The sequence below is a fragment of the Colletotrichum acutatum genome (genome assembly GCF_030867785.1).
Source record: "Colletotrichum acutatum strain CBS 112980 chromosome Unknown BDZ83scaffold_22, whole genome shotgun sequence".
NCBI classification, from domain to species: domain Eukaryota; kingdom Fungi; phylum Ascomycota; class Sordariomycetes; order Glomerellales; family Glomerellaceae; genus Colletotrichum; species Colletotrichum acutatum.
This window is the reverse complement of record NW_026849016.1, coordinates 172,226-191,054: the sequence shown is the minus strand read 5'-3', so window position 1 is coordinate 191,054 and position 18,829 is coordinate 172,226. Positions and strand designations below refer to the sequence as shown.

The 18,829-nt window shown below is 53.8% G+C and overlaps 8 protein-coding genes across 8 annotated transcripts; 3 read left to right on the top strand and 5 right to left on the bottom strand.

The window, feature by feature from the left end:
• Positions 1 to 2,909: 2,909 nt before the first annotated feature.
• On the bottom strand, positions 2,910 to 4,910 carry BDZ83DRAFT_717573 (PAP2 superfamily protein; the record flags this gene model as incomplete). Its single annotated transcript, XM_060511962.1, has 4 exons — positions 2,910 to 2,992; positions 3,058 to 4,322; positions 4,384 to 4,600; positions 4,736 to 4,910. 4 exons carry the CDS (start codon positions 4,908 to 4,910, stop codon positions 2,910 to 2,912), a joined length of 1,740 nt encoding a protein of 579 aa, XP_060367777.1.
• A 2,191-nt stretch (positions 4,911 to 7,101) lies between these two features.
• Positions 7,102 to 8,529, top strand: BDZ83DRAFT_749774 (short-chain dehydrogenase; the record flags this gene model as incomplete). The annotated part of the gene is made up of 5 exons (XM_060513815.1): positions 7,102 to 7,416; positions 7,546 to 7,747; positions 7,961 to 8,047; positions 8,179 to 8,271; positions 8,381 to 8,529. 5 exons carry the CDS (start codon positions 7,102 to 7,104, stop codon positions 8,527 to 8,529), a joined length of 846 nt encoding a protein of 281 aa, XP_060367776.1.
• Positions 8,530 to 8,600: 71 nt separating this feature from the next.
• BDZ83DRAFT_649326 (uncharacterized protein) lies at positions 8,601 to 11,070 on the bottom strand (the record flags this gene model as incomplete). Its single annotated transcript, XM_060510263.1, has 4 exons — positions 8,601 to 8,898; positions 8,953 to 9,299; positions 9,360 to 10,370; positions 10,432 to 11,070. The coding sequence occupies 4 exons, from the start codon at positions 11,068 to 11,070 to the stop codon at positions 8,601 to 8,603; spliced, it is 2,295 nt and encodes a 764-aa protein (XP_060367775.1).
• Positions 11,071 to 12,149: 1,079 nt separating this feature from the next.
• On the top strand, positions 12,150 to 13,305 carry BDZ83DRAFT_717570 (uncharacterized protein; the record flags this gene model as incomplete). The annotated part of the gene is made up of 2 exons (XM_060511961.1): positions 12,150 to 13,077; positions 13,133 to 13,305. The coding sequence occupies 2 exons, from the start codon at positions 12,150 to 12,152 to the stop codon at positions 13,303 to 13,305; spliced, it is 1,101 nt and encodes a 366-aa protein (XP_060367774.1).
• Positions 13,306 to 13,357: 52 nt separating this feature from the next.
• Positions 13,358 to 13,789, top strand: BDZ83DRAFT_611805 (uncharacterized protein). Its single transcript, XM_060507683.1, has one exon. It carries the CDS (start codon positions 13,537 to 13,539, stop codon positions 13,702 to 13,704), a length of 168 nt encoding a protein of 55 aa, XP_060367773.1. The 5' UTR covers positions 13,358 to 13,536; the 3' UTR covers positions 13,705 to 13,789.
• On the bottom strand, positions 13,783 to 14,857 carry BDZ83DRAFT_611803 (DNA polymerase delta). Its single transcript, XM_060507682.1, has 2 exons — positions 14,175 to 14,857; positions 13,783 to 14,118 (listed from the first exon to the last, which is right to left on the bottom strand). Exons 1-2 carry the CDS (start codon positions 14,601 to 14,603, stop codon positions 13,948 to 13,950), a joined length of 600 nt encoding a protein of 199 aa, XP_060367772.1. The 5' UTR covers positions 14,604 to 14,857; the 3' UTR covers positions 13,783 to 13,947.
• On the bottom strand, positions 14,858 to 16,363 carry BDZ83DRAFT_611800 (WD repeat domain-containing protein). Its single transcript, XM_060507681.1, has 4 exons — positions 16,228 to 16,363; positions 16,140 to 16,176; positions 15,511 to 16,056; positions 14,858 to 15,454 (listed from the first exon to the last, which is right to left on the bottom strand). Exons 1-4 carry the CDS (start codon positions 16,228 to 16,230, stop codon positions 15,084 to 15,086), a joined length of 957 nt encoding a protein of 318 aa, XP_060367771.1. The 5' UTR covers positions 16,231 to 16,363; the 3' UTR covers positions 14,858 to 15,083.
• A 312-nt stretch (positions 16,364 to 16,675) lies between these two features.
• BDZ83DRAFT_187054 (ankyrin repeat-containing domain protein) lies at positions 16,676 to 17,899 on the bottom strand. The gene has a single exon (XM_060501564.1). The coding sequence runs from the start codon at positions 17,770 to 17,772 to the stop codon at positions 16,738 to 16,740; it is 1,035 nt and encodes a 344-aa protein (XP_060367770.1). The 5' UTR covers positions 17,773 to 17,899; the 3' UTR covers positions 16,676 to 16,737.
• Positions 17,900 to 18,829: the final 930 nt, after the last annotated feature.

The following is an 18,829-nucleotide window of genomic DNA, read 5'->3' as shown; positions in this document are numbered from 1 at the left end:
GCTGGGCTGGCTCGCTAAATGGGCCGATTTTTGGCGGATCTGGGCTGATGAACCAGGGCTGGCGCAGGCAGGGCGGAAGTTGCACCTCCCAAGGTTGACGGTTACTCTTAGGTAAGGAAGGGAAGGCAGGTACGGTCGGCAGTCGTGCACCGCACCTGACAAAACAAATCAGCCTACTAAAGACGAGGGCTTTTTACATCAAGGTAAGAAATAAGGTATTCGTCGGCTGATGAAAACATTCAAGGTATTGAAGGATACTCGAAAGGGTCGTGGCCTCTGCTCCTTTTGCCTTTTTTTCTTCTAGGTTGGTTGCAAAGAACCAAAAACCAGAGGTGTCGGGTTGAGAAAGAGCTGCACCATCGGGCAGATGCGGCGGCTGTGGTTGCTGTTACTTGCGCTTGCTGCTTGCTGTGGGGGGAGAGAACGGGTGGTTCAGGTACGGAAAGTGCGCGGGCACCTCACCTTCCAATTTTCAGCATCCGACGGGGCAGGCAAGTGGGCAGTGCTGGCGACCCCCTTCCCTCTTTTGCCTTCGTGCCTTCCAAGTTCCGTCTCTTCCCCTTGACTTCCAGTTCCTCGCTTCCGAGGTCCACACTGATTAGATCTGCACTAGTCCCGACTGGGGAGGTTCCCCTGTGCCTTAGGCACGCGAGGCAAATGCAGAATCCGGCACCGGAGTGCAAGTGCAGGGAAATGACGTCGCCACGTGAGGGCAGGTCGAGTTTGTTACCACAGCGAAATTGTTCTAGCCGACGCCATTTGATTGCGAGTTATGCGCGCAACTTGGCTCAGAATTACCATCATATGAGCGGTTCATCAGCTATAAGTGCACTGTCAGAGTCGATATTTCGATGGCTTCATCCAAAAATGCGCAACTCATTAAAACAATCAATGGTCTCGGATCCTGTGGAGCTGGGTTACTTCGTAGTGCAAGCTGTCGCCCTTTGGTGTCTCGGCGTGACTTTCTTCTTCTCCCTGATATTTACCGTTGTAAATGTTGGAAATCCGCACAGAACGTTGCGGAAACCTGCCATGGACTGGTATTTGATGTCTGAAGATGCCGTCGCTCCCGGTCGGGCGTTGTAGCGAACGGTGTCAGGGGAACATCGCGCCAGGAACGCAATCGTGAACCGTTTCCCCTCCTCGAAAGTTTCGACCAATGGAGAGAAGCATCAAGATCTGATAACCTCGCATGGCACCTGGAGTTCCAGAGTCTCCGCGGGGTGGTGTGACCCATCCAGCCCTACCGGTCGAGGGCATCCGCCGGCCGGCAGCGGATCGTCCGATGATCCAATCTACCGAGTACCCTGGCCTGGCTGCACGGCGGAGGAAGCGACCTGAGGTAAGGTAGGGGAGAAGGGCTGCCGGGCGGAATGGCCGACTCCTCTCCGCATCACTGCCCGCGATAGCTCGACTTCTACCAAAGGCTTCACGGTGACCTTGATCGGTTGACGGTCTGCTCATGTTGGTAATGGCATTGAGTCTTGTCGAGGATGATGATCGTAACCAAGTCCCCAAGTATCTGTTTCCATGGGTATTATCGTGTGAGAGCCCCTTATCGGAATGCGCCTGCCTAAGGTAGAGTCCAGCATCAGTCGACTCCGCACGCTCCGCGGTGCGTGAGGGGTGAGAGAGCTGAAGCCGCAAAGATCAGAGTTGCAGAACCCCCCACATACGTCCCCGACCATGGGGGAGGGGTTTGACTTGACTCCTGGAGGAACGGGGACTTGGGCCTCCTCGAACGAGGTCTTTGATCCAACATCTGCCCAGTCATAATCAGACGCCGCCGACTGAACATTGAAGGTGACTAGGTTTCCTGCGATGCTCGTCAATATCGTTTTCTTGTGATGGGAGCCATCTCTTGCCTCGAGATTCCAGACTAAGCACCACCCGTGGATACTGACGCTGGACTGCTCCATTGCCTTCGAAAGCCCTCTTTCGGGCCCCCTTTCAGAATACCGACCAAAACCACCGTCGGCGCTGTTCGGAAGCCTGGCTATTGCGCAGTGTGGGCACGCAGCTCGAGATATCAATTGCTCATCATGAGCCATCAAGGTTCTCATCATCTAGATCTGAGAAGACATCACTAAGGGTGATGGAGGCTCCAGTTGCAAAGGGTCTGCCATCACATCAAATGATGATAGTGGCAGAGTTGAAGTTGGTTCAGCAGTAAAACGTGAGGGATACAAAGCATGTCTGAGGAAGACAATGCACAAAGTACCACCTAGGTAGGTATGCTGGCGTGGCTGTCGTGGGTCTCACTCCATGCCTGCCAACCCCCAGAGGCATCATACCTCCCCATCACCTTGCCTGAGATGAGGTGAGGTGCCCTTATCTCAGGCGCTACTCGTCAGTCACACTGGAGCAGTAAGTGGCCCATAGTAACGCGCACGTCTCACAGCAGAGGCAAAGACAGCAGATAATCCTTGACTGATGTAACGCGCCAACAAAGCTTCTCTCATCCAGCTCTGATGTCTCTACCTCGGCAAACAAATCACACAATAGTACCACCAGGAAGTAAGGTAGATAAACTCTTCTGTCCACCTTTTGACGCCAACAAATTCATAGCCCTTTTCGTTACGGGGTGGAAGAAAATGACGTTTATGATATACCGTCATAAGAGTAAATATTCAAAGAAAAAAAAAAAAAACCCCCGCCTCTGGCTCAATGCAACTGCCAGAAGAATGTACAATATGATCGTGCTTCGTAAAAATAAAATAAAAGATAAAGGTTCTATGCGTCTCTTTCTCTTCCCAAACCCCTCGATTCCCCCGTCGGCAGGTCTCCTGTACAACGTTGCCGATACGCCATGCAAGAAGTTAATTGTTTATAGAAGAGACATATGTGAATTGAGGGTACCCCTCTGGGCGGTCATGGAGAATGAATCCCATCCAAAATGTGAAATTGGTTCACGCAGTGCGGAGATGGTTCGATCCAAGGCCGATCAACTCGAACATGATTGGGATGAGGCCGACGCCCAGCCAAGCAATACCTGTCGGCATCTGTCAGCAAATGTGGAGCAAGATCGGATCTTGCGGAAGAGGGATTGAGCTTTACCTGTATAAACAACCAGCTTGGTCACCACCTCAACGTCGTAACGCACACGTGGGCGGATGAGGCGAAGAAACATTTCCTTCTCACTCATCTCATCTTGCTGGCCGACCCTCAGCTCCACCTCGCCCTTCTCCTCGCTCGGGCTCGCCAGCACGCTGCCCGTACCCATCATGCGCTCAAAGTCGTTTAGGGAGTTGCCGTGGTGGCCTTGGACACCAGATGTTGCTCCCTTCCCTTCCCAGTCGCTGCTCTTCTCTCGAAGCTCGTGCATACTGCCCTTGCTTTTGATGCTGCCATTGCTGCCGATACTTTCCCTACGTCGTCGCTCGCGGTAAGCGAGTGTTTCGTACGCATCGGCGGCACTCTGTGGTCCGATCGATACCGAGCGACCACGCGTTGTCGGGTGACGAATGGACTGAACTACGCGGGGCAAGTCTCTGACGTTGGGAATAAGCGTATCCATCCTCGAGCCCGGGTCAATAGACTTGTACATGGACGCTGGTGTAAAGAAACGTCTGGGAAGATTCCACTCGACCTTCTCCAGGAGACGGAAAAGGTGAGGCAGAACGCTGAGCATGGTGGGTTTCATAACCTCTCGCCATAGAAGGATGACAACTACGCCGAACACAACACGAGCTAACACAATGTGCCAGCCCAGCGCGTTGAGATCAATGGATTCGACGGTATGGGCAGATCCTCCGAACGAATCGATTGAAGTCCGCCCATACATCCATGTTCCGATTTCCAGGCCAATCACGACTCCAGCAAAGGCTACACTGTCGTCGAAGCAAGGGCAGTCGTCCGCTGGCTCAGGGTGTATCCTCACGAGAACAATGACGACAAGAGCAGCGATAACGGGCGCCCACCATGAGCTGCTGTGCATGTACGCGTCCAGCGGCGGGCCGTAGTGGAACTCGACAAGAGAGATTGCAGCACCCAAGACCGAGCCCACGATGACGTCGATGAAGCCATGCATACCACAGTACAGTCGACCGAGAATGATAGAAATGGCATAGAAGTACGACAGGCCCTCGAGGACTGTCTTGGTCGTCTCTGGCATGGCGTTCTCAGGGCTCCGGAGAAGCAATACTGCGTACACAGCCACTGACACGGCGTTGGCGCTATGTGTTGAAGGGAAGCCATATTCCAACGCAGCAGATCCAGACATGGTGATCCGATGCAGTGGCGGGGACAGCGGTCTGGGTAGGGAGAAGAAGTCCTTGATAAAGCCGGTAAAGAAGACGCCCTCGGCCAGGATATGGATGACACTGTGAGATGGCAGATTGTCAGATAGTTTCTATAGAATTCTGCACGGCGACTCCTGCTTACCCTTTGCCAAAGGAGGCGTACCCACACCAGAAGAGCATGGGTAGACCGATCATGAAGAATGTATGAGTACCGAGGTTGGCCGTGATCGCAAAGTAACTATCGAGCCACGGGGTGCGCATCGTTTCCTGCAGATAAGCCAGGTAGGGTGTCTCCCATCGGATCAGTGGCAGCAGCGACTGCCGCAGTCGATATCGCCATGGGGGCAGCGCTCTCTTGTCTGTGGACAGGCATGGTCAGCTCAAGGCTTGGAGGCTTGCGTGCGGGCAAGGTATATGGGGTTCTTGTCGATGCGCCAGGCTCAAGACAAGAGTGACGGCACGAAAGGCAGTGCTGGGAGAGTGTAGCAGCGTACAATGATCGAGACTTCTCAGGCCCGCATCGGGGGCGTCGCTGGGGCTCTTGACTACGATCAGAGGCGGGGCGGGGGCCTCGGCGATAGCAGCTGGGTCGGCAAGCTTTGGATTCGCAAGGGTAGCGTCCGGCAGGGGATTCGGCGCAGATGCGGCGCCATTGGTATGGCTAGTCATCGGGCGGTGTCTGATGTCGTGATCGTGAGGCATACGGCCATTCGTATTCTCGTAGTGTGGTTTGTTTCTCTTCGAGTTGTGTTCGGTCTGCGTCGCGGTAGAGTCGCAGGCTCGGAGGGGGTGAGGGAAGTGTTTGGTGTAAGGCGTTTAAGGTGGAGGGGAAGCAGATGCGGATGCAATTGCTCGAAGAGTTGGCGAGCGACTGGGCATCGGGGGGCGGTTACTTCGTTAGGAGGCCGAGGAGCGAGCGATGCGCTTGCTGGGAGAGAGGAGGAATCGCCAACGACTAGAAGATTGTGAGCATGTCGCAGGAAGCGAGGTTTGGCGTCAAGGTTGTGGGAGGGAAACGATGACAGAGCAGGGGAAATTCGCAGGTGCAGCAAATGGATGGTAGTGGGATTGCGATGTTGCGTTCGCGCCACAAACGGGCGTGGGAACCTGTAACTGGAACTCGAACTGGAACTGCTGGAGTGGTGTGCTGTGTTGGGCAAGGTACATTTACTTAACTTACTCTGTGGTACCTTAGTCCTCAGACGATGTACCTTTCTCTTGAGGGGTTACTCTTGGGACGCCGGCAGAGGCACTTGAGGTAAGCTAAAGTATATTCTTCAATACTTGGCTACCTTGTGAGACGACAGGAAAGGAGCATAGAGGTCCTCTTGAACGGCACAACGGGTAGACTGAAGAAAGAAGGAAGGAAAAAAGAGACAATGAATCTGGCACGGAAGGGTCCCGCGCTAAGGTAGCGCTACGTTGTGTCAGGCGTTACGAACACCTCATGGAAAGATGGAAGCATCTCAGATGGATCGGTACCTGACAGCAGTACAGTGACCACTGCGCCCACCCACCACCCCTAGCACCTTGGACTTGCAACCGAGACTGCTCAACCTTTGAATCGACAACGGCGGGGGCGCTCGCCTTAGCTCTTCCCAGCTTCGAAGTCGCCAATAAGGTGCCTACCTCAAGCTTTCACTTTCACAGGCTTCGGGTACTTATGGAATGTACTTATCATGTGGACCGCCGTCGAGATTCCCCAGTCCCGACCTTGTACCACTACTACTTCCATTACCTACCTTAACTCACATGGATTGCATAAGTAAGTACCTTCAGTATGATGGATGCATTCCTCTTTCAACACCCAACTCGACATACAGTGCCTCGCAAAGACCTCGAGATTGACACGGGCACAAGGGCACGAGATCATGGACCTCGACTCGGTCTTTCTCTTCTTCTCTTCATGCACCAGAAGGAGTGGGGTCCACTGGTGGCTCACGTCTTCAACGGACAGACATCTGTCTCACCATCAAAGAGCTTGAATATGAGATGACGAAAAGATGTATGAATAGAGCAAATGGGGCGGCAGCGAACGAAGTATCCATCAAGCCTCGGGATCAGATTCCTCCTTCTCTCCTCCCCCCTCCTTCCAAGCAAAGTCATCCAGCAGCCCAAGTGGCAGACAAGAAAAATCCACCAGGACCACCCCGAATAATGCCATTGTTACGCGCACACAGACATCAACGGCCGCCCAAGCTAACCTCTCCTCGAACAAGCATCTCCCCAGAATCAGCAGCTCTCGCTCTCGTCTCATCCTGTCTTGGTCTAATTCTCTATGCACTAACTACCGTCTTTCGCCAGAGAGGGGGATTTCAGATGCCCAAGACCATTCCGCATTTGCATTGAACTAGTCCGAGGGCCCCTTCTTTCTGCCTTTCGAGAACACGACACTCTGACCTCACTGGTCATTGTTTGTCGTCACTCCTGTCGCTTTCTTCTCGTCACTACCAGAATAATGACCTGTAGGTGCCCTGTGGTGCCTCAGGTTACTCCGAGTACCTACCAAACTGAGTAAGGTAGTGTAAAATAGGCGGGCAAGGGCGGGCAATGGGGTGCCTGCTCTAGAAAGGTTACACGGAAGATGCCATGCAGAATACAACGACACCCCCACCAGAATTCTAGACTCAGGCATCTAGCATCTTAGACATTCTACGGCGTCCACAAGTCCAAAGCTTCGAAGCTCCAGAGCTCCCCTTCCACATACCTCACCTCACCCAACCATTAAGCTAAACCGCCCGATCCTCATCGACGAGCACCATCGTACTCAAACACACGTCGTACTGAGTAAAGAGACTCTCACCAGCAAACACGGGTTCTAGAACAGCTACCTTACGTCAGGACACTCAACCCAATCACAATGTCCGGCGCCCTTCTTCCCCTCCGAGCCCGACACTGCCTCGTCACCGGCGCCTACGGAGGCATCGGCGCCGCAATTGCCTCCCGCTTCGCCGCCGAGGGCGCCCTGGTGACCCTCCTCGGCCGCAAGGAAGACAAGCTACGTGACCTCTGCGCCCAGCTCCCGCCCTTCCGGGATCACCGCCTCGCCCCTCTGACCTCCTCTGCCTCTGCCTCCACCTCGTCGTCGCCCTCAGAGGCTAAACCAGCCCATTCCTACGCCGTCATGGACGTGTCCGCCGACGCTCGTGATGAGGCTGTTCTCGATGATATCTGGGTTTGTCTTCATCCCCCACCCATCTTTCGTACCTCCACCTGCCATCAACAACACATCAAAATACTGCATTGAGAGAAACGAGGCTACCTAGCTATCGCACCATGAATAGGTAGACACATTAACTGACAGGGACTTCCCCGTTCCTCTGCTCAGAAACGAACGGGCCAGATAGACGTCCTTGTCAACGCCGCGGGTATTGCGCAATTCCAGCTGTTGCAAAACACCTCCCCACAGGCCGCAAGAGAGCTCATCGACACAAACCTCATGGGCACAATTTTCATGTCTAGGTACATGGCTCAACGCATGAAGCGCAGACGCGCAGACAGGGATGGTAAGTCATGGCACATCGCTACAAACCATGCATATTCGCTTTTCCCACACAACCCGTTGTTGCCACACACACACACACACGATCGATCCGATCGCAACACCCACCCGCACCGCACAGATCCGCCAGCCTCATGCCAACGATGTGCTGCACACATCACTTACGCGCACGCACTGCATCAACAGCCCCGCTAACCACGCGATCCACTCTATTCAGCCTGCATTATCAACGTTGCTAGCTTACTGGCCGAAAAGGGCAGCCCTGGCACAAGTGTCTACGCTGCATCAAAGGCCGGTATCATTGGTAGGTTCTTCTTTTTATTGGTCTCTGCTTCGTCTCTCATACATCGCGGGGTCGCCGTGGCTGTATCCTTTCTAGCCCATTCCCCCGATTTAGTGAAGCAAGTCTAACACCTCCGTGCCGCCCTACTGAAGGCCTCACCCACGCCCTCTCCGTCGAGTTAGGGCCACTGCGCATCAGGACCAACGCCATCGTTCCTGGCTACATAGAAACAAACATGCTTGCCGGTAAGAGATCCTCTGTTTGTCTCTCATTCGCGGGCCCGACCTCAGAGGACCTCATACACCAAGATTCCTTGGCTAGGTAGGCCAACAGCTAATATACAAATTATCACAGCAATGTCGCGGGAACCTCTCGAGAAGAGGATACCACTCGGCCGCTTGGGGCGGCCTGACGAGGTCGCCGATGCTGCCGTCTTTCTTGCTCAAAACACCTACGCCAACAACTGCATCCTCAACTTGGATGGCGGGCTCAGTGCCGTCTGAGCTGGCGTGCAGCTCCCATTTTTACGTAGAAGGAACACCCTTGACTTGGAAGAAAGTGGATCCATGCGCAATCAGTCGTCGTCAATGACAATGGCTCCGCCGGTAGAATCGTCCACAATAACCACGTCGTCGCTGCCGCTCGTGGTCGCGACAACCTTGGCCTTCTTAGCTTCGATCGGCTCGTCTCCGTCATCCGGCCGGGGCCGCTTGAGATTAGGTGTCCCCTCCGATGCCTCACCAGCGGGCTTGCCATTTGGCTCACTCGTGCCGTTGGATTCGGCAGATGCCTCCTTCTTGGGCTTGCGAGGGATCTCGGGCTTCTTGTCCGCGACCAAGCCCTGGATGGGCTTGTCAGTCAGGGGCTCCTTGCTGTTTGGTTGTTAGCTTTTGGTTTAATACTAGCTCTTGAGCAGATGAACGTACGATTCCTGAATGCTGATGACGACGTTGACATAGGGCTCTTCATCGTCCTCGTCAATAATGGTGAGGAAAGAGTCCTCCTTGATCCCAAGCTCGCTGAGCTTCTTGGAGAGGTTCTCCGTCTCATCCGGGTCGTAGAGCGGCCCGACGTCATTATTCAGGGCGAACTCCTTGTCACCGTAGCCAAGCTCCAGGCGCACAAAGTCTTCCACAAAGTCCTTGAGCGTCGCTCGGGACATGTCGACAGTGACGCTCGTCTGATATACGCTGCATACCGGACAATCTGGGTTAGGGGCGCGGTACTTGCTCGAGTTAAGCAGACGGGCAGGATTGTGAGGAGAGATGAACACCTAGATAGAGACATTAGAAAACCGAATTTGGGCCAAAGACGCAAAAGGTTTCGACCTTACCTCCTTGGTTTGAGTAAAATCGCCTCTCAGCACCTTGAACGACTGCAAAACACACAGGCCGGCGACAATGGCATTGGTTGTCGCAATGGCAGGGATAATGTTACCGGCCATCTGCTTGATATCGAAGCGCGACTTTCTCTCAATGCCGAAGATGGATGATCGAATATTTGCGCTCGAGGTCACAAAGTCCAACGTGTCCTCGTCGTCCTTGTCGAAGGTGATCAGGGGCTCAGGTCCAGATGCGTCCTCTTTGTGCGCCTTTTTCAGCTCCTGCATCCGTTTGCTCAGACGATCCAGGCTGTCGACGAAGACTGCAAAATTCTCCTCCAACGCCCATACTTGCTGTCCTCCCTGCAGAATACTCTCTTTCGAGGCGAGGGCTGCGGCTGACTGCTCTGACAGGGTCTTGTAGTCGAGAGCCTCGGGTTTCCGTCTGGACTTCCACATATCTTCCATGGACGCAAGTCGCATGATGTCGGCGTTGAAGACCTTATCGAAGAGCAGCTGCGGGAACGCATCGGTGCCCAAGGATTCGCGAATCGTTCTCAGAGCCGCGGCTTCCTTCTTCAACTCTTCAATTTCCTTGGCATTGTCGGCATCGGCCGAGTTGTCGAAAGCGGACTCGTCTTCGCTCGCGCCAAAAATTTCGTTGAGAAGATAGCTCTTGCCCCACACGATGCAGTGAATGGGCTGGCTAGGGGTGCTTCGGATGGTGCAGACTGGATAAGACTTGGGCGTCTCCTTGGGCGTGCAGTCATAACATGCGGTAACACCCTTCTTAATGACCTGGACGTTGCCGTTGAATCCCGTCGTGCCGCTCTCGATGAGAGGTACGTCCGCGGCCAAGCACATCCTGTTGACGTGCCGTCTAGCCTCAAGGTTATCCAGCGCGTTGAAGACAATGTTGAAGTCGCGGAACCACTTGACGTTGAATTGGGCGTCCTTGATGTTGGCATGATGCGCGACGATCTTGACCTTGGGGTTGAAGGGCTGCGCAGCATCCTTGGCCACCTTTTTGTAAGTCAGTATTGCAATACTCTCCACATCTATATCACTGCTTCTGGTACCATACCAATGCCTTGGACTTCTTGATGTGCTCGTGTCGGAAGAGGAATTGTCGGTTGAGGTTGCTCAAATCGATTGTGTCGAGGTCGACGACGTGAATTTCACCAAAACCCGTAAGCACGATGTTCTTGAGTAATTCGCATCCGATACCGCCAGCTCCAACCATAAGAACGCGCGCCTGCGTGTTGTAAGTCAGCTCCATTGACTCTTCAATTGCATCGAAACCCATCATCGGAGAAAAAATTGTGCTTCTGGAACAGGCAAAGGGGACGCCGTTGGATGAAAGCCGCGATGCTGGGTAGGTCGCGTGGTCTGATGCGCCGGGGCTCTGACGAGGGTTGCGACGTACCTTCTTCACATTGGCGTTCAAGGAGCCGCCGAGCGATTGCTGGAAGAATCGATCACGCGTCTGCACGGCGGGAGGTCGCTGCTGCTGCTGCTGCGGCTTTTGTTGCTGCGGCTTTTGTTGCTGTTGCTGCTGCGTCGTTTGCGCGGGTGGTGGAGCTGCGGGAATTGCTTCCGTTTGTGCTGGTTGCTGCTGTTGCTGTGGTGCTGATGCCGGTGTAGGCGCCGTCGCGGCGGCGGGCGCTGTCGCCTCTGCCGCGGTTGCTGCAGGTGCAGCTCCTGCTTCCGCGGTGGAATCCATCGGCTTTCAGTCGATCGCAGTGTTGTTGAGGTGTCGGTTCTATATGCGTCGACGTGTCAATGGGTTGAGAAGGGGAAATATTGGTGCGATCGCGTGGTTTTGGGAAGAGGAAGTTGAGGGTGGAAATAAGCCGCGCCAGGTGGGATGGAACGACGGCGGCGGGTGGTTTCAGCACGGGAGCGAGGCTGCGAAGAGGAAGGTTCCAAGGTTGAGGTTTTCCCTGAGGTCAGCGGAAGGAGCGATCGCCTAGCACAAGGTTCCAGCCAATACCGGCAGCCGGTGACGAGATCCCAGCAGGGATTGGAGCTGTTGGTTCCTGGGGAACTTCCGCGCTCGAGTTCTGATTGGCAGATAAAGGCGGGTACCTCTCGCCTGCCAGTGGAAGCTCGCTGGAGCACGTTGTAACCTCAGCGGTCTAATGCACCTACAGCCACCGTGAAACACTGGACGCCTGCTCGCTATCAGGAAGATACCTAAGGTAAAGTACCGTGCCTCTAGCCCAGTTTACCTTTAGAACCTTGGAAAGTATCTCCCCTAGGTAAGGCACCTTACTACGTACCTACCTACCTTAGTTACGTACCTCACCAAACACCCCCAGGCCGACCTCGCTTGCCCAGCGAAGGTTCGTTGGGCCTCCACCGGTTCCTCAAGTCCTCACTATCCATCGTAGGGCCGCTTCTTATCCCCCTTTCACGTGGAAAGCAACCGGTTGGAAGCTCACCTCAGAAACGGGGTTTACAGATATCCTTGAAGTGACGAGATCGCAGGTCACTCACTCGGAGGGGTCCTCTGGGATAATCGCCGCTTGTGATCCCGCCTTTTGATCCAACAAAAAACAAACGGGTCAGTGCAATATGGGTCTCTTCTTTACCGCCTAGTCCAAAGTTCTGGTCCTGCGATTCTTGCCCTCATCGTCGTCCAAACTCTGTGAAAGATCTACTGCATTGCCGCCGGCTAGAAGCATCTGAAAGGTGCAGCCAAGTTTTACATAAAGTCGGATTCCTGCGGCTCTCTCTTTCAGCAGGTACCGCCTGCAAGCATATCGATAAATCGCGGGGCACTGGAATACTCGCCAAATCATGTCCGACGACGAGCCCGACCTCGAACTCCTGGCCCTCCTCCGCCAGCGGTTCCAGGGGAAGCTCAACATTGACGATGAACCCGAGACGGGCGTCCTCGACGGCGCCGAGTTCGTCTACGACAACTCCATCGACGTCGCCATCGACATGAGGGCCACAAAGAGGGCCGCCGCCACCATTTATGCCCAGATGGAGCAGAAGAAGTACTCAACCTCCACCTGGGCAGAGCACGAGCTGCACCCAAAGACAAAGGACGAGAGCACCGCCAACTTTATCTTCACCATGGACCTGCTCAACTTCTGCTTCTGGTCGGAGAAGCCCGAGGACGAGAGGTACGCCGTCGAGTATCGCGGCAAGACCTGGACGGGCTACTGGAGCATGGTCGCCTCGCTGCAGCGCGCCCTCGAGGAGGGCATCCCCATCACCAGCTCCGACTTTTGGCAGAGCGAGGACGAGTGCAACTTGGAGGTCCTCAGGCACGTCTTCCGCTCCAAGACGGAGGAGGAGATGCCCCTTCTCGAGGAACGCTTGGCGTGCTTGCGGGAAGCTGGTACCGTCTTGTATGAGAGGTACAGTTGCAGCGTGACGAAACTCATCGAGGCCGCAAACGGGTCGGCCGCAAGGCTTGTGAACTTGCTCGCTCGCGATTTCGTCTGTTTCCGCGATGAGCACAAGTTCGACGGCCGTCGGAAGCCGGTGAGAATCCTCAAGAGGGCGCAGATTCTCGTGGCCGACATCTGGGCATGCTTTGGCGGTGAGGGCATCGGTGCCTTCAAGGATATTGACAAGATTACCATGTTCGCCGACTACCGGGTCCCGCAGATTCTCAGCACCATGGGTTGTCTGTATTATAGCCCTTCGCTGGCGACGGCTATCACTGATAAGCGGGTTATTGAGAGCGGATCGAGGTTGGAGTTGCAATTGAGAGGTGAGCCTTTGCGACCATGTCACTTCTCCATGTGTCTTGCTAACTACGGAAACAGCGTGCAGTATTTGGTGCGTTGAGCTCATCAAACGGGAGATCCAGAGGGACCACCCCGGAACGAGCGTCAACGCCATTTTGATCGATTTCTTTTTGTATGATACCATGAAGGAGCTGGAGGCCGCTGGCACGGAGACGATAGGACATCACAGAACGCGGAGTATTTGGTACTAAGGTAGAGAGCAGCTTGATCAAGATATGGCCAAGATGGGGAGACGAGAGACCTTTATCACCTCTGATAAGGGGTATAATTTATGTTCGCTGGTGTCCAGCATAGAACATCTCGCGTAGTAATTTACAGCAAAACCCTCGTGTCGCATGCATCGTATTTTCTTCCTCAGAGAACCGATTCGTCAAAAGCCATCGAACCGCTAGAAACTCCAAACTCCGTCTGCTTATTCACACATGGTTCCCGCGGGGAGGAGGCACCTCGACGATCACCCGGTCAGCCACCCCCCAAAGGGTCCACGAATACACGACCAAACTCTCATCCGGTGCCATCCCGCCACGATCAGAGCCTTCATATACCCCCTCAGTCCCATTCCTCTCACCAGCACAGCAGGCGCCCCCTAGGTCGGGGGTCAGGTCAAACTGTGGCGTGGGTGGTGGAATGGTTCATGGTCAACAATCAAATCGCCAACCAGCCTACTCGACGACAGGCTCAGCGCATACGAGTACCGAGTTCGAATCCCAGCATGAGCACCCAAAAATTTCCCAGCATGAGCACCAAGAGATGTAGCCCCCAGTTCAGCACCGGGGGGGTGAACTCTTTTGACCTTTTTCACCTTTGTAGACGCTTGCTGAGATCCTCCACAATTATGAGGCTCCGACCGCTGTCGAGTTCATAAGCTCGTCTAAGTGAGCCCGCCCCGAAGCGTTGCCCTTTTTCTCCTCCTTTAGGAGTACCGCAAGGACCTCGATAGGCGGGTTGAGACCTAGCCTCTCTGCGCGCTGCCACCGCTTCATGCGCTGGAGGCCGATGCAGGGCTGCAAGTCATATCAGTATCTCCGGCCAGCGAAAAGTTATGGTCAGAATAACTTACACCGTATTGAGAGCTAACATCAAAGTATCGCAAAACCCTCTCAGCCAGACTCACATCACCCTGGTGCACCCTAGGCGCAATGCGCTGAGCCTCGATCGACTTCCAATACTTGTTGATCTGCGCGTCGCTGATCTTCTCGGCCCTCACTTCGGCCTCTGACTTTTCGGGGACTTCTTCCTTGGCTTCAACATTCTCAACCTCGGGCGTCACGGGCTCCTCGATCTGGATCTCGTCGACGACATCCTTGTGCTCCTTGTTGCTTGGTTTTGCTACGTCCGATCGGTCAATGGCCGCGGAAAGAGCCACTGTTTTCTTGGTGTCCTTGGGTACGGGTTTCGACACTCTGTTAGAGAAGCTGATGGTCGATTGGCCTCGTGCCGGGCCAGGCCTGGCGCGACCTCCTCCTGTTGATCTCCTAGTGGTTGGCATTGTGTGAATTGTCGCAAGTGCGTAGACTGGCAGGGGTCTAAATGGGTGGCTATGAGAACGCCAAGTTTGAGTGATTGAGTTACGAAAAATCGAAGTAGTGATAACGTCAATCTGATGAATCTGATATATCACTGACCGAAGGTGAATGCTTCAGATAGTGTCGCCAATGGGTGTTGTCGCAATGTCATCCGTGAACCAGCGCTGGGGGTGTAATGAATGACGAAAGAGGTAGGAAGGTGGCAGGGGCTTTAATTTGGCGGGGCAACGCGAGGTTGGAGCCAAAGCACGTGATCGTCTCAAAGATACTGTGTTCGTTGAGCAATACGCACAGTAGCTGACACTGTCCTCATCATCATCGTGATTATTCATTTCGACGTGTCTCTATCGTCTGTCTTTGGATCTGCCGCAGGAAGTTTCATATTCCAGGGTATTGTAGATGCACGCCGACTCTTCCTTGACTTTTTGGTTTTCCTTACTCCTTTATGCACCAGTTGCCTCTCTATAGAATGAAATGCTCCTGTTGGCGCCCGCCGTGCAGAAAGACTCGTTCTTTCCAGTCTTCGGGAGCCACTTAACAGCCCACAAGGCCTTGTCTGTCTCGCTATGCGTCGCGACACAGGCGCTACGCTCCACTGACCAGACCTTGACCTTTCCGTCCATTGCTCCGCTAAGCAAGTACTCGCCCGTGTCGTTCCAGTCGACAGATGTGATCCATGAGGAGTGGCCAGTCATGTTGCTGACTTGCTCGCCGTTCTTGATATCGTAAAGGGCAATCACGGATGAGTCGCCAGCAGCAGCGAGTCTGGTGTTTCCAGGCGAGAATGCGACAGAGCGGACAGACTTCACCAGGCCTGGAGACACTCCTTTAGCAAACGATCGTTGCGGGTAAAATATATGGGTTTGTTACCTGGCAGTGAGAACAGCAACTTTCCGTTGTCGTTGTTGAAGACGTAGACAGCACCGTTCTGGTGGCCACTGGCAGTGTACCGCCCATCACGGCTCAAGTCGACCGACATCCCAAAGCTCCCCTGGCCAGGACTTCCCGTCTCGTACTCTCTGATCTTGGGCGTGCCCTCTTCGCCAACGTCCCACACATTGACCCGGCCGTCGTAGGTCGTGCCCGCCAGGAATTTTCCATCCTCGCTGAGCGCAATGGCCCAGACCTCGCCCGCCTTGGCCGCCTTGTTCGTGATCTCCGAGTGGAGTTTCCACTCGCTCGTGTCCTTGTTGATGACCCAGATCTTCACCTCGCCGGCGAAGCCTGCACTCGCGGCGACTAGACCATTGCGGGATGTGCAGATGTGATGGCAGCCCAGCTTGTGTGCACCGCTGATGGACTGCGTGATGGAGATCGTGGGGTCGGCGGTGTCGTGGATGTGGAGGGTCGATGAGCCGCTCGCAGACAACACAGCCCTTGAGGTAGTGGCCAGACTGAAAATGTCGGTTATGTGGGCTAATTTTGCGCCATGTTAGCAAGATGAAGCTCTGGAGACGATGGTTCGGAGGTTCTCAAGCTCTAGCTGGTAGGTAGCTCACCATTATCCACAGTGTGTGTGGTCAAATATTGTTTCGACTGGCTGAGTTAGCTTCCCTTTCGTATACAAACAGACAACTGAGGTCGTACCATGATTCCAAGCCCATGCGAAGCTCGTACCGCTGTGGCTGATGCGCGGTTGTGAGTAGGACCGGGAAGGTAATGGACGCGAAGTGGTCGAGAAGGTGGGGGCTGACATCACACATTTGCGAGAAAAGACCCCTGCAAAGAGCAGCTGGGGCACGGCAGGAGGGGCAATGGAGGGGCACCAGCAAGTACCCTTGCTCAGTTTACCTCAGCGCCCCGACTTGATTCAACCTCACTCTTTCTTTCATCTTTTAATTCTGTATAGCGAGAAACACTTATTTCGGAAAAATCCTGGCCTGTCTTCAATGAGAATATGTGATGGCCAGAAGATCAATTTGCCTTCAAGAAACAATACTACTCACTTATATGACTCTATTTCTAGACTTTGATAACCCTTTGTATAAGTCCAAACGACCTCGAATTCTTTATTCGCACTACAGAGCTATCTCGCAACGCCATTTCAAACAATAATCTCTAGCCCTCAAACTTGCCGGGTTACTCTATGATCTCAACTCACCTAACCGAAGCAATCGCTTCCTGCTCGCGGAAGAACTCGACCATCGTAACGTTCTGACAGTAAAGAGCCAACTCATACGGCGTCAGGCCACCGATGTAGGGCTCGCCAGACTCCTTAGCCCCGCCCAACGTCGTCCTGGCCCGCAAGTCAGCCCCTGCTTTGATCAGCTCCTTTGCAGTAGGTATCATGGCGAGATCTTGCTTCTGCTGAGACAGACGCCGAGGGTCCTCCGGGTCAGGATGCCATCTGCGCGTATAGCACGTCATGTGCAGAGGCGTCCACCCTCGAGGGCCGAGGGAATTGGCGTCTGCGCCTTTCTTTAAGAGGAGCTCGACGGTCACGCTCGCTCGCACGCCCCATCTACATACGATATGCAGCGGAGTGATGCCGTTGGCGTCTGTGACGTTTGGATTTGCGCCGTGGGAGAGCAACCACTTGATTGCCTGATGTCGCCGGGTGACGTCGCCATACGCCGCCGCGAGCAAGGGCGTGCCAAAGTTGTACGTCATTGACCTCGGCAGTCTGGGGAAGTTGCTTTCAAAGGTGCTATCTACGCGTCCGTATTTCATCGTGTCTATTGGAGTTCCCGCCTTTGAGAAGGCGTAGTTGACTGTTGCGCCGGCCTCGACGGCTGCTTCCAGCGCACAGAGATTGCCGTGAAAGCTGGCCCATCGAAGAGCATACCAGTCGTCCTCTTGCCCACTTCGTCTGTAAAGCTCACCTCTCAGGACTTGGTACAGTGCTCTACAAGAGACAGTCAGGTTCTTGAGGTCGGTAATGCCGTCGAGAACGTCCGTTTGTGTCGGCTTATTGGGATCTTCGTAAAAGTAGTTGTCTACTATCTCTAAGTCATCTGAATCGGAGTCAGCCTCGGCCTCGAGAGCACCGGGAAGTCTCAGATGCTTTGCCGGCTTTGGCTTCGGTCGCGGGCCAATGGCTTTCACGATCTGCAGGACGAGCTCGGTTGGAATAGGAATGCCTGCCAGACCGGTGGTCTTGGAGTTGTCTCGAGGGGGCTGAGATGGTGTCATTTCGGTAATTTGGCTCAGTCCCAGAATCGTACTTACTAGATGAATTTGCGAATCTACTTACGTCTATGCGATGCTTGTTTGTTATATCAGATGCGCGTGTTTGTGTTTACTTGTGAGTGGTGGTTGGTTTTGGAAGAGACAGTCATTGTCTTATACAGTCTGATATCTCGATGCGCAGATAGTTCGATGGCTTGCCTGCAGATTGACTTCTCACAAAAGGTCTATGAACATATCTCTGATCACCGTGTTTGATTATGATTTATCAGATTGCAAGGCTTGGTTGTCGCTTTGTTGTTGGTTCTTGTTGTCTCAAATACCATTTGTTTTTCACAGAGAACAATGAAGGACTTGCCAACACCATTAAACTGAGTCGCCATCTTTGTCTGAGGTCACGGCCTCTGCTCCCGTTGAGCATGCCTTTGTTGATCCTATCTATCGAATCAGTACCCTGTGGTCTGTTCTTGAGGCCAAGTCATCAAGGACGGTAGCCTAGAACGAAGAAAAGGTCCACCAGCAAGACCTAGGTCATTACATCGAAGTCGTGGCAGAACAAATGTAAGAATTCGCTTAGGACGTAAGCCTCTGTAGGCGCCAAACTTGAGAAGACCAAGGAGCATCATCAAATGAGTGCAGCAGACGATGGAACGTAGAATTGCCTCTGTCTATCACTGAGGTCAATCTTGATGGCTCCATCTCAGCGGCCCGGCCATTAGAATTGCATGCATGGAGTCCTCCCGAGCTGTAATTGAGCTCTGATACTGGAACTCAAAAGAAGCCGTACCGGCCTAGAATGTCCTCGTACGTTGACTTCGGGCTACAGACAGAATATGCGTTCATGGTCGTGTTGTTTTGCCAACATGTTTCCACGTTCCCAGCGGCAAGCAGATGAACCTGAGCTTATCGCGTTGAGATTCATATTAGAGCTGCATTCTCTCGTCATCTCGTCGCTTACAGCCTTGAGCCTCCTCAGTGAGGACGAATCTCAGGTATGATGAGCAACTTCGCAATCTCCACATGATATCGAGGAGCTTCATAGGCCCTTGATGATCAGCCTATG